This window comes from Microtus pennsylvanicus, chromosome X (genome assembly GCF_037038515.1).
Source record: "Microtus pennsylvanicus isolate mMicPen1 chromosome X, mMicPen1.hap1, whole genome shotgun sequence".
Classification (NCBI taxonomy): Eukaryota; Metazoa; Chordata; class Mammalia; order Rodentia; family Cricetidae; genus Microtus; species Microtus pennsylvanicus.
The window spans coordinates 134,749,903-134,764,047 of record NC_134601.1 but is presented as its reverse complement, the minus strand read 5'-3'; the positions used below and the strand labels follow the sequence as shown (position 1 = coordinate 134,764,047).

The window sequence follows — 14,145 nt, the reverse complement described above, 5'->3', positions numbered from 1 at the left end:
TGAGTGCTGTGGATGGAACACAGCCTTGATGGTTTTACTTGGGATAGCATAATCTATTTGCACTAATTGAGGGAAGGAGAAGGTACACAGTGATGTGTCATTATTATCCCCTGTTAATAGAAAAGGGGACCAAGGGTTCTAGAGAGGAGGAAGCAGGTCAGTCCTGTGTCACTCGCTCAGCTGACAGATTCTGCGCTTGAGTCTGCGCAGGCGTTGTGGCTCCCGTCTGCAGTGCACTAGTAGTTTCCCATTAGCCTTCCGCACCATGCTGCCTACTCAGCAGACTACATTTAATTCAAGTTCGCAGGACATTGGCCCAGGGGGGGTGCAGAGGCTTTCCTGATTAATCAACTTGAATGTCTACTTGCTAAACCTTGTCTTCAACAGCATACGATCTTCCTTCCTCAAAGCCTCTATGTTAAACATTTGTTAATTTACTTGACTAACCCATGGTGCTTATATACCCTTTACATCCGAGTCATTCCCGCACATTCCCATTGCTGTTACTAAAGCACTGTTATCTTGCTAAAACACTATCCAAAGATTCTTCCTAGAAAGCAAGAAAAAATAAAATGCCCTTTGCAAATAAATGAATACGAGATTTGTTTTCTTCACATAGTGAGAACAGCACAACTTTTGGCTATGTGGTTACCAATGATAGAAGAATGTGAAGAGTCAAAGTGAGGGAGAGAAGTATCTGATCATGATGTATTCAAATATGTAAATTTGTGATACGTGAAAGCACGCACAGATCTTACTCACGCAGAACGTAAATATACATAGTACACGAAGACTGCACATACAAAGTCTTCCAGAAAGAAAGAGTTCCAGGAATACCCGTAGGCCTGATGTGAGCCCTGTACATCTATATCCACATGGTAGAAGTGAATAAGCTCTAGGGTAAGCTCCCATCCATCCACCTAGACTAGCTAGGGAACGTTACTGAGTCTTCAATTTTGGATCCACTTGCCACTTTCTGCAAACCATTATATGATTAAAAAAATTAGCCAAAGGGAGCCTGAAAGCATTAGAGTAAAAAAACTGTTGTGTTGCCAAACCCTGGACTTTAGCAGGACTTTAGCAATCAGAAACATGTCCTTAAGAGAGGGTTCCTGGGCAGAGCAGAACAAGGCCTGTGTTCCTTCCTGGCCACATGATGGCGAACTTTCTCCATTTTCTGGCAGCTGTGGTGCCTTTGGGCAATGAAGAGCCAGGGAACTGTAGGAAAGTAGCATTAACTCCACCCCGCCCTGAGACGAGGGGGCTTATTGTTGGCCCCCAGATAGTGCAGGGAACTGATAGACTGGCAGCTGCGGGAAGTCCTCAGCTAAGAAGGCAGTCTTGTCCTTCTTTAGCATGGCTCTCAGAGAGTACCATCCAAAGACAGGGGAGAAGTTCATCATTATTAGTGACATCCTAGGGATGCTCCGGCCAGCTGGCCTACTTTGCTTCCCTGTTGCTGTAATAAAACACGGATCAAACAAACTTGTGGAGGAAAGGCTTTTTTTTTTTTGACATACAGATTACAGCCCATCACCAGGGGGAGCCAAGGCAGGAACCTGAAGGCAGGAACTGACGCTGAGACTATACAGGGGCGCTACTAACTGGGCTTATTCTTCATACCATGCTTTTACAAGATATGCAAGGTCACCTGCCCAGAGTTGACATCACTCATCCCTGTGATCTGGGCCATTTCCCATCAATCATTAAGCAAGACATGTCCATAGGCCAGCTGTTCTCCACCTGTGGGTTGGGATCCCTTTGGAGGTCACATAGCAGATATTTACATTATGATTCAGAACAGTAGCAAAGTTGCAGGTAAGAAGTAGTGAGAAAAAATATTTTTATGGTTGGGGGTCACCACAATGTGACGAACTGTGTTAAAAGGGTCACAGCATTAAGAAAGTTGAGAACCACTTTCCTAGGCCTATCTGATGGAGGCATTTCCTCATTTGAAGTTCTATCTCCCCATGACTCCAGTTTGTGTCAAGTTCACAAAAATTAACCAACACAGCAACTATGAGACCAATATCAAAGCACTCTACAAATTTTCCATCTGAGGAGGGTGTCATTGTCTTACCTACATGTGGCATAACTAGGGATGTATAGAAAAGGGGAGCAATAGTTCCATTAGTGTAAACCAAAATGGAACTCTATTATGAACACTGGTGTAGCTTGGTTCAAATGAGCAGACAGGAGTACTGTGGTTTTCTTTCTAGAGAATCCACATATAGCTGGGAGGAAGACACAGTTAGTTGACACTGTGTTGTGCGTAGATGGCTAAGGTGGAAACTCACGATGGCATCAATTAGTCCCAAGAGATTAGAATATCATGTTAAGGGACATGCTAGAAGGAACAAGTGCTTATTGAACATTTACTTTGTGCTCAACACTGTGCTAGGCAATTTTCTATATCTTATCATATTTGCCTGCTATTATTGGCACAGGGGCTCACTCCAAGAGTTGAGGTAGCTTGTCTGCATCACACAACTAATTAGAGACACTTGGATTCATCTTTAGTTCTGTCTGACACACAGTCTCCCAGTCCTACCTTCTTATCTACAGATATCTAATGCATAGGGCACCATTGGAAGTCCAGAATCTGGACTGTAGCCAGTCTGAGAGCGCAAGCGTGAAGGGCTGCATTGTCTAAACCTGTCACTTCTTATGTCTCCCTTCATTTGTTTCTGCCTGTAGACACTCCATGGTGCTCCCCCATCAAGGTGAAGTATGGGGATGTGTACTGCAGGGCCCCTCCAGGGGGATACTACAAAACGGCGTTGGGGACCAGGTGCGACATTCGCTGCAGGAAGGGTTACGAGCTTCATGGCTCTTCCCAGTTGATTTGCCAGTCAAACAAGCGCTGGTCGGATAAGGTCATCTGCAAACGTAAGTAGACCAGACCTGTGATGAGTCTCCAGGGGCAAAGCTGTTTTGCTATGATATGAAGCTTTTCACAGAGGGTTTTTTTAAAGTTGATTTCTCCTTTATAGCAGAGGGGTGCATGCATCTTTTTGGGGAGGGGTATGGTGCATTTTGGGGGGAAAGAATGGACAAGAGACTTTTCGCAGCACAGGTTACTTGTTCAGTAAATACAGGATTTCAGGGAGTTGCTGGTGATTTAGAAGCAAATAAGACACTTCCAGGGCTTGTCAGACTACCACAGAGGTAACTGGGTAGAAGTGAAATCCATGTGATAGGTACAAGGAAGACCCTAAACCAGGGGCCCCTGGTAGTAGATTAAATAAAAGAAAATCCATGAGAGAGTGGGTCTGGGAAGAAGTTGGCGTATTTCCGGGGCAATGTCTTAAAGATGGTCTGTATAGCTTCTGACTTGCTGGCTAACTCTGGAGGCAGGTAGACTACCTTCATGACAAGTCGTCCCGTATTAAAGCTGTGGAGGCTATAGCATTGGGAAGCCAGTTTGGGACTTTATTATTCAAAGTTGTCATGCCTTATTGATTGCCCAATGTTTTCCAAGTCTTTAACATGCATTCAAGTTTTTTTCACAGTATATGATAGACATAGTTGGGGAAACTAAGGCTCAGGACTGTAGTCCCGTGGCTCAGAATATGTAAGTGATGTAACTGGGTCTGTGTAGTATACACTTAGCAATATTTCACCAGGTTTCCCTGTATCCTGTTCCTAGTTCCTGGTATCTTCCCCAACTTCTGAATGCCTTATCATTGGTTTTCTTTTTTTGTTTGTTTGTTTTTGTGTTTCCCTAGAACTGGGGTGTGAGCCTATGCCTGGCAAATGCTGGGTAAATCTGCCACCCAGCTATATTCCTAGCATTATAAACTAACTAACCAACTCACTCACTAACTAACTAACTCACTAAAACCCTTTTTATTTTGAGGCAGGATCTCACCAACTTGGAAAGCTGATGGAATCACAGTTTGTAGCCCAGCCCAAGCTTTGAACTTGCCATCTTCCTGCCTCAGTGTCCTAAGAAGCTGGGATTGAAGGGCTGTGTCACTAGACACAGCCACATTTGTCCACGCTTCAGCTTTCTTCAGAGAAAGAAGAAAACCTCTTACAGAAAACTCTTTCTCACTGCTGCTTTTCTACCCACTTCCTATTTGTTTATTTGGTTGTTTAGTTATTTATTGTAGCCTAGGATGTCCGGCCTTGGTTTCCTGAATCTCCTTCACCAGTGTGAACTACCAACCCAGCTTTTATTTTATTTTATTTTTACAAGTGAAAGGCTCTCCCATGGGCAGTTCTGTCCAATGACTAAGTAACAAATGGCGGTTCCAGGTGTGGAGGTTGAATGGGAACTGGCAGCTTCCCTCCCGGGTGCCCCTGAAGGAGCAAGCTGAGGCTGATTCTGCTATCTGTCACCCCTTGTTGGCACTCTCCTCATCTTTCTCCTGTTATCCCACTTTTTCACTGGTCTCCCCTGGCAACACTCCCTTCCAAAAGTGTTAGCATGCAAATCCTTCTCTCAGGGTTTGCCTCTGGCGAATTCAGTCTAAGACCTTGTTGCAGCTGGCATACGAAAGCCACCTAACTGTGATATGAAACTTCATGTCTTCTATGTGACACATGAGGAGCCATTGTTTAATGCCACATGTTATATTGCAGCAAGCTGTTCACTGCATGCTTTCCAAGTGTCTGGATTCTGAACTTGTGGACAAAAACTAGGAAACCTTGAATACTCGATTCTCTCCTTTTTAGAAAAGCGATGCCCTCCCCTTGCCATGCCAGCAAATGGAGGGTTTAAGTGTGTTGATGGTGCCTACTTCAACTCTCGCTGTGAGTACTATTGCTCACCGGGATATACATTGAAAGGAGAGCGGACAGTCACGTGTATGGACACCAAGACCTGGAGTGGCCCACCAGCCTCCTGTGTGGGTAAGTAAACGTCACAGACCTCAGAAGCCACTTCTTGGGAGAGGAGCAGTGGGTCTTTGTTGGTATAGTATACATTAAGGGAAACAATTTAAACAGCCAGCATTGCATTCAATAGTGTTTCAGTGCCTAGGCCCAGCCCAAGACCTCGGACTCTATCTTAGCTGACTTCAAGGCAGCCTGCTCTTAGGCTGACTGTTGTCAGTGCCTAGGCTGTCACTCTGGGAACTAATGAGAAATGGGACTCTCATGTTCCTCTCTACTTCTTGAATTTAAAATTCTGGAGGTAGAGCCCAGCACTTTGCATTTTCAGAGGCCCTCTAGAGAGTTTCAAGTATTCAAATAGAGGGCCATTAAACTCAGGTACTGAAAGATTTCAGTGTCTAGGAATTTTCTGGGAACCTTGAGAAAAATGCAGATTTTAACTCAGTCAGTCTTGGGAGTCAGGCTTGGGGGGATTCATCCTGTATGAGAAGGTTCATGAACATTAGAACAGCAGACATTTGGGGTCAGACAATTTTTACTGTGTTCCTTTACTTTTTGTACCATGTGATATCGGAGAGTGCTCTTAGATTTTAACCCACTAAGTGCTTAAAGACAATGTCTCCATGCCCTGTCCCCAACCTCATCGTGGCTATCAGAAATGTCTCTAGAGATATTTTCAGTGGCTCTGGGAAAGAAAATTTACCCATCCATTGACAACCACATGCCTAGGGGCAGTGGGTTCTCACCATAGCTACCTGTAATTGCCAGCTGGGTACCTTTCTGTGAGTGCCTTAGAGATTCTGATTCAATTAATGTGACAAAGAGGCAGTTGGAAGAGGCCAATAGGGTTCTAAAATCGGCTCAGGTGATATTCCTGCTGGAGATCTAGGCTCAGGCTCTGAAAGCAGCATTAGAAATCCCCAAGGAAAATGCAAATTCCCTGCCCAGCTGAGATGGGCCGGCCCAACAGTCTGCTTCTCTAAAAGCCAGCAAAGGTAATTCCGTTGTGAGCCAAAGTTAGAAAACCTGCTTTAGGAGTTCAAATTTAGGAAGGAGTTAAAAATCTTTATACTCAAAAATACTGTTCTTGGATAGGCTGCATCAACCGCAGGAGAAAGACCAAGGAACACAAAATCATGAAATGGTCACAGATGTAGAAAACCAAAATACATCTTTGGATTCTGGTGTTTCTTTAGAGGTTGAGACAGCCAGCTCTAGGGCAGTGTTTTCTGCAGCTGACTGCCACTGGAGCCCAAGTCTCTGAAGTGCTAGGATTGTACTGAAGTTCTTGAAGCCCTTGAGAACCACTGTCACAGAGGGCCATTCACTCCTAAGCTCTGGGAGCTGCCAGACCCTGCCCTTGGAGAACATTAAAACAAAATCTCGCATTGTTTTTAAGTGGATTTTGTTAACTCTTTGAGATTTTCATACAATGTACTTGGAACACATTCACCCCAACTCCTCCCCACTCCCCACTTTCCTGTGGACAAGGGCTGAGCATAGGCTAGAAGAGCAACAGCAAAATGGTAGTGTAGGCCACAACTCTACGCTCCCATGTTATTGACACTGTGATGGATGAGAAGGGAGAGTTCAGCCAATAACCACTGAAGGTGCTACCAGAAATATTATGGCTCCTACTGCCTTCCTGCCCTCTATCTCATGTCAGCGAGACCTGTGTGGCACCCAGCCGACAAAAGAATCTATACAACTGTTGCTTTAAGACGTAGTGATGGCCCCAAAGGGGACAATATGACAAAGCTGAGTGCAACAAAATATTTAGCGGATACACCTTTCTCTGAAGATGTGGTGTCTCCACTGCTGAGAAGTTCTCCTTGGTGAGGACAGACAGAATGTGCTGGCAGTGGTGATGGTGAGATCTGGACATGCTCATTGCTAAGCCCATGTGTTCAGCGCAGAAGAGCACCTCGCAGATGCTGCTTTTGGTATGTATCTTGTACTTTGCTGTGTGCAAACTAGTCCTTGAAAACAAACCAAAGGAAATCAGTCAAATCTCTGTTCCCTTGTATTGGAAGGAGCAGAGGTCACGGTGTGGGAGAGGAGAAGCCCAAAGCTCTTTCTGCTAAGCAAGCTTTGGCAAGCACTCTGGGGACATATTGTTCAGATTTCCAGATTGTGCACAACAATGGAAAGAAAATGCTGATTGTTCTCAAAAAGCAGCAAGCATGTCTAAAGCCAGCCCAGATGGCCCTGGAACTTGCCCAGAGGGAGAGGGAAGGAAGTAAGAAATGAACCCCAATTTCAGGCAATTTATCTTACCGTTTGCTGAGACAAGTTTCAAGTGTATTGGAGAAATGGAAAATGTATATGCAACTCGATGGGAATGGGAAGTGGGGTGCAGGGTCCCCAAGAGCTTAGAGCTCCAAGGTGAATGATAAGAACAGACAGAGAAAGCAGGCAGTGCTTTCTGACTTCAGAGACAGGCAACCTGGAGTTTGTCCCCAGTGAATTTTGCTCCAATGCTATCATTTACTTCTTTGGCTTTATTAATAGTTGCTTGTGTGCTGGCAGGAACAGGCTTCCTTGAGCATAACTCAGAGATTCAGCCTATTTTAGGAATTGACACATGGCGCTTGAGTTGTTCCCAGGTTTCCACACAACCTTCAACAGCACATTTTGGCCCGAACTATGCTGAGAGCTGAGAAAGCTAACCCAGTTCTCCTGCAAACTGGGAGGGAATGGGAAGGCTGGGCCGTCTTTGACTCCAAGGTGGCCAGTTCTGTGGTCTGGCTCATTTGTAAGTGCCACAAGTCAGGATTCATTCTCTGCCTCAGACTAACGTCAAGCTCAGTTCTTTACGAAATGAATAGGGTCATGTAGGTGGAGAGAAAGCATACTGTAAGCTGCAGGGGAGTGAAGACGTTAAGAAGCCCTTTCCTCCATCCGCTGAAACTACCTTGTGTGCAGAGATATTTTCATTTCTGTCATTTTTTTATTTATTTGGTTCCATAGAACAATGAACAGTAAGAGTAAACACAAATCCTCATTTAGAGACCCCATTTTCAGTAGACGTATCTCTCTGCTATGGACCAAAACATTTTCCTCCTTCAAAACAAGAAGAAAAAAATACAGTTTTAAAAGCATGGAAGAAGAAAAATTAGTAGATGCCTTTTGTCATGAAGAGAATACTCATTTTGTTGCTTTAACAAAGGACAATATATAAACAGCTTGGTTGCTGAAATTCCTCTTTCTTTTTTATGTATTCTGCAGAGTAGAATAACGTAAGTTAAATCCTGGAATAAATTTGGGCAGTGTTGGTGCAAACCTTTAATCCCAGCACTCGGGAGGCAGAGGCAGGCGGATCTCTGTGAGTTCGAGGCCAACCTGGTCTATAAGAGCTAGTTCCAGGACAGACAGGCTCTAAAGCTACAGAGAAACCCTGTCTTGAAAATCTAATAATAATAATAATAATGATAAAATAAAAATTTAAAAACCTGGAATAAAATATATCTTTGAGAAATAAGATATGGAAATTGATGGCAAACATTTTGCTCTGTGGTGATTTAGTTTAACCAGTGGCTCATGGGGATAGTTGTTTGGCTTCAAGTCATTATTCCATTGCTACAAATATCAGCAGGGGTAGGAATAAATGAACCAGTGCATTGTTAAAGATTATTTTATATGATTTTTCCCCAGGCTTGTAAATACACATACCGTCAGGAATCTAATTCCAGTTTTATGACCACTTGGTTGATGGAAATACTGTTCCCATTTTTGCCTCCATGATTTAGCACTGCAACTGACACACAGGCCAACTTTTACTGTGTGGCCTTCTCTAATAGAAATGAGTTTTTAGTCGGGCAACTTTGGTTGTGGAGCTTGCGCATTACTCCCCTTCCTTCCTTCCTTCCTTCCTTCCTTCCTTCCTTCCTTCCTTCCTTCCTTCCTTCCTTCCTTTCTTTCTTCCTCTCTCTCTCTCTCTCTCTCTCTCTCTCTCTCTCACTCTCTCTCTCTCTCTCTTTCTCTGTTTCTGTTTCTGGAAAGTTTCTTGAAATCTTGTAGTGCCAAAGAAATGGAACCACTTTCCAGAGGCATCCACAGGGATTGTCCTCTGGCTGGAGAAAGGAAAACGATTGGGCAAGTTTTCAAAGACAAGTTTTGTTCTGCCCTTGGCAGTCATTTACTTCATGTGCCCGGGGGAAATAGATGTTTCTGGCCTCCATCATCACTCTCAAATTCCTTTAAAAAGTATACTTGTATTTGCAATACAATTGTATAGTTTCCCCTCCCTTTCCTCCCTCCAGCCCCTCTCAGTCCCTTCCCTCTAGTCCTCAGACTCTTAGATTTGTCTTCCTCATCGTTGTGTGCATCAGACTGCCTGGAACACAGTGGTTTCAGACAGCTAAATTATTGACCAAAAAGATACTGTCGGTCGGAAATTTGGGCATTCCATGGGGATGGCTGCTCTTTGCGATCCATTATGGCTCAGTTGATAAAGATTAACGGCCTGCAGGATCCAAGATGAGCCTCCTGCACATATAAAGCAATTAGACTCAGGACTAGACTCTGACTGGATCTCCATCTTTCCTTCTTCTTCTCCCTCCCCTCTTTTCTTAGCACCCACTGTGATCTAAAACCCTTTGAATTGCTTTACATGACAACTGCCCCCAAGCTAGGGAAATCTGAAGGTGCCAGACTCTGCCACAACAGCCTAGGTCTGAAACTGACAGAGGATCCTTCAGTTTATTGTTAGTTGTTGACCAAGGCATTATCCCTGTGACTCTTCCTTGTTTCACACACATGTTCAAGATTCCTTGGTAAATAGTTTTGCTACCAATGTTGGCCAGCACAATATTTCTGATTATTGCATTTTCTACTCAGAAATGAAAGTGGAATATAGAGAAGGGACATGATTTGTCAAACCTCTCCAGCGAATGGGACAGAAAACACAGAATAGGAGTCTCACAGAGGCTTCAGGATTTCCACACAATAACTGACATTGCAGTCATTTGGACTTCAAGGGGATTAATAATTATGTCTCTATAGTAACTTTCAGAAAATATTGCTTCTTATATGGTATGACTTATATTTGTTGCATGTTTAGAGAAGCCCTCCTTTGGAACAACTAGGCCACTTTTTACTGGTCATTGTTAGGCAGACTCAAGCTGTCTTTGGGAAGCTCTGAGACTCTCCCCCCACCCCTCCCGGATCACCTACTGGGGAGTTAGCTTGCACTGTCAGCTCACCTAGTCGACACAGGAAAGCAGAGAGTGTATCATCCACACTTAGTTTACCTGATGCAGAGACTAAGAATCTCTCTTCACTCATAAATAGTGTAATTTTATGTAGAAATCAGTAACGCATCTGTTAAGTATTGGATCCTCGGTTGCTGGATTCCTCCACCGCTGATGTAATAAGCCAAATCAGACAGAATTAATAAATCTAGATTTAATAAACAGGGCAATGAAAGCAGAGCACTCCTGGGTGGCCCTCAGGAAGGCAGGGGACAGAACATGAGGGCACACGTAGCAGATTTATGAGCAGGGTTTGAAATAGCTGGTAGGTGTGGTCCCTGGTATCTCTGGGAGAGGAACTGCCGATGGCGGACTTTCTGAGGGGAGGGCTTTCTGAGGGGACAGAGTCTGGGGAGAGAGAGATGGGGCTTCCACCTAATCACCATCCTCAAACTCTCTTCTTTTGCTTTACCTTCTATGTAAGCATATTTTCTAGAAAGCAGTTGCTAACTCTCTCTGACAAGTGGACAGCAGACATTCAACACTTACCTGATTCACCCAAAGCATTGACATGCTCACCTGAATTACTGAAGCATGTCTTCTATTACCTAGCATAGTAATAAAAAAGATTATTTTTAAGAACTCAGTGAGTCACAAAAGGATACTTCAGATAGATTTAACTGTATTCCATATCATTGTGACACATACACATTATTTTATTCTTAAGCCATAACTTTCATATTTTAATGTCGCTGGGGCTGGGATGCATCTTATAGTTTATCATGACTTATGTTCAATGAAATTTGATAGTTATTCAGCTTAAGATCTGTGTAATAAGGCTGCAAACTCACAGTCTATTGAAGCATGACCTAGAAGGAAAGCAAATTTAGATACATAAAGGTAAAACTGTTTGAAAAACTATTCAGTATTCATTATTTCTTACACTACATAAAATGAGGAATCTTTGTAAGAGGCAGGGGAAAGTGCATGAAGGGATTTACTTGATGCATCCAGTTTCTGAGAGATGTGATTCAGTATCAGAGAGGACATTAAGTTTTCGCCTAAGTTGTAATAGCATTTAGGTTATTACTGGCTGGTTTGTGAAACGATGCAAAGCGGGCTGCCATGCGCTGTCTTTGACTACATTCTCTACCTGCTTGACAACAGGAGAACCGGCAAACTTCCAAATTTCCCCTGGTGCCTGCACTTCAGCTTTGATTACAGGCAACACAACCCAATGTAGAATTAACATCTCATTTTTTTTCCAGCCCTCATTATCAACCCATCTTGATAATGAGGGGGTGGAGTAACTTAAATAAGGCACATAAACCCTGTGAGCCTCAGTGTGGACATTTATAAACTGAGAGAGGTGTCTCCATTACACAGCCGTAACATTCAAGTTTGCCTTATCCAGAACAGTGCTGCTCTCTGCCTCCTGAAAGATGTACATTTTGGTGAAATAAGCACCCCCAATACACTGTGAACGCTAAAATATTTTTAGCATCAAATTCACTTTCACCTCAAATGCCAGCATTTAAAATGACACCCTTGGATAAGGTTGGCACTCCTAAAAGTTTTGTTGCATTGAATTGAATCAAAGTAGGTGATAGTGTTGGTACCTCTGCTCGGTATACTACAACACTATCTTTAAATCAGGGCAGGCTCTCTAAAACTGAACGACTTCTGGTTTTAGCTGAGTAACTATGCTGGTGCCAAGTCAGTGTGCATAGTTAGGATATATACACCCAGCACATATAGCAATGGGAGAGAATGGCAGGTCTGTTTTTGTGTGGGTGAGTCCTAAAAGGCCTTTAAAACTCAGCAAAGAGAAAGGACAGGGTAAAAAGAGAGAGAAATCCAGAGTGAACAATCTCTTTGGAAATGGCCAGTGTCTAGAGGTCTTGGTTTGTCAGACTTTGAGTGTTGACCACCGCTTCAACAAATTATTTCTTGATTCCTTTGTGTTTTCAAGATGTGGAACCTCCGAGAATCAAGTGCCCAAGTGTGAAAGAACGTATTGCTGAACCAAATAAGCTGACAGTCCGGGTGTCCTGGGAAACCCCAGAGGGAAGAGATACAGCAGATGGCATTCTTACTGAGTAAGTTGACCATGACACTTGGCAGCTGGAATGCTCTCTCTCTCTCTCTCTCTCTCTCTCTCTCTCTCTCTCTCTCTCTCTCTCTCTCTCTCTCTCTCTCTCCTAAAAGCCTTGTACATTATAGGTAAGCATGAGTGTTGAACTATATGTTGTCTCTTAGGAAATGTTCTGCCATTTCCTCAATGTGAGACAGTCACTACCCAAAGTCTCTTATTCATAGCAGGATATTTTATTTCCACGTTCTAAAAACCCCCAGGATATCTTCTTCTTTAAACAAGAGAATTAGGTTTTTTTTAATTGTAATTTCTCAAAGATAAAGTTTGATCATTAAAAACATTTTCTCTTGCTATATATAAAGATCATAAAATCCCTAGGGGAAACTTTATGAAATTGAGTTTAAAAATAAGTCATATGAAAAAAGCAACTAACTATACACACATGAAATGCGTACACATTATACTATATATACTGTACTTGTATATATAGTCTATACTATGTACATATGTGCATACATACAAAATTTTAAAAATCACTTCAGAATTGTCATAATTTGGGGTTGGGTACTCTTTACCCTTAACTTATTACTACAGTCTTGTACAATGCCTGACTCAGTTGCCGGCATATAATCATTTCTTAGCTTTCTACAACAGCTGAAGTCCTGTACAACAAATTCAAAATGTAAAATATCAGGTCACCATGGGACCTCTTTTGTCTAAAAGTTCTGACATAGGTGTTTCTTTTGAGTCCCATTGATGACGCCTGTTATTTTCATGATGAAATAGTCTCAGAGAGATTAGCAATCACGCCTATTTGAAAGATTATCTGAAGTTACATTTGCTATCTAAGGATCTTAAGATCTTAAGGGATCTAAAGTCAAAAGTGACACCTCTGAGTGGTGGGATTTCTAATACTTTCTCAAGACTCCTCAGTTCACATGCCTTGTAAGTGTGTCCCACCTGTGTGTAAAGCTTTCCTCAGTGGTGACAATGATTATTTTATATGGCTATTATCATAAAATATCACCACTCCTAGAGGCCACAGGGAATAGGTGAGTTTTCTATACATTGAAAACTAACCAGAAACTGTCAGTTGATTGTTATACCAATTGACGTTGCTCTCAAGTAGCTAAGAAGATAGATGCTATAGTCGCCATGTGTTGTCCAATCTTGGTCAAGTTCCTTAGCTTTTTGTCGCCGTAGTTTCCTTTCCTACAAAATGGAGAATTTTACGTGCCTAATAGAAATTCTATGAGCATTAAATTAAATCATAGATAATAAACCATACCTGATACTTGTAAGATTTATATAAGTGAGACAATAAAAATTTGCTTTTACTAACAAAGTGTGAGGAGAGTCAAGGATTCACAGAGAACTGACCCAGATGGAAAAAGCAAAGAACATTCTAGTACCTATTGCAGGCTTAAATTGCCAAATGGCCAACTAAACTGTACTCTGAAAGAATTTTCCTCATAAAGTATTGTGTTGTCTGCCCAGCAAGGAAAACATGAAGGCTCAGCCCCCAACCCCCATTCTGTCCTTGAGCAACAAACAAACGAAAGAACAAAACCATGAATCTGCTCTTAGCTGAGATCCAATTGCTCCTGTTAAGCAGACTCCAGACTCAACAGCTGCTATTTAGGTACACAAGCATAATCCTGGGTATTTCTGCTTTCTTCCTTAAGTGTTATTCTAAAAGGCCTCCCTCCAGGCTCGAATTTTCCAGAAGGGGACCACAAGATTGAATACACAGTCCATGACAGAGCTGAGAACAAGGGCACCTGCAAGTTTCGAGTGAAAGTAAGAGGTGAGACCATTGCTTCCTGTGACTGTCAAAGGAAGGGGCCAGGCCCCCAAGCCAGACTGTTCTGATTGCCCCTTGTAGCACGGCTACTGCCAGCTTTGCCTTAGGTTTTGGTGATGCTGATGGAAGTATTTCATCTTACCACCAATGCCAAGATGGGTGGGTTATGTAGGAAACAGGACTAGCTTCACAGGAGCGCACCGCCGTCTGTCCAA

General features: G+C 42.8%; 1 protein-coding gene across 2 annotated transcripts in view; it reads left to right on the top strand.

Moving 5' to 3' along the window:
* Positions 1-14,145, top strand: part of Srpx (sushi repeat containing protein X-linked) — a 92,145-nt gene that overhangs the window by 69,411 nt on the left and 8,589 nt on the right. For both annotated transcript variants that reach the window (XM_075957051.1, XM_075957050.1), the window contains 4 exons: positions 2,698-2,889; positions 4,681-4,857; positions 12,004-12,130; positions 13,812-13,933. In XM_075957051.1, coding sequence (XP_075813166.1) covers positions 2,698-2,889; positions 4,681-4,857; positions 12,004-12,130; positions 13,812-13,933 — 618 coding nt within the window. The remainder of the gene's footprint in view (positions 1-2,697; positions 2,890-4,680; positions 4,858-12,003; positions 12,131-13,811; positions 13,934-14,145) is intronic.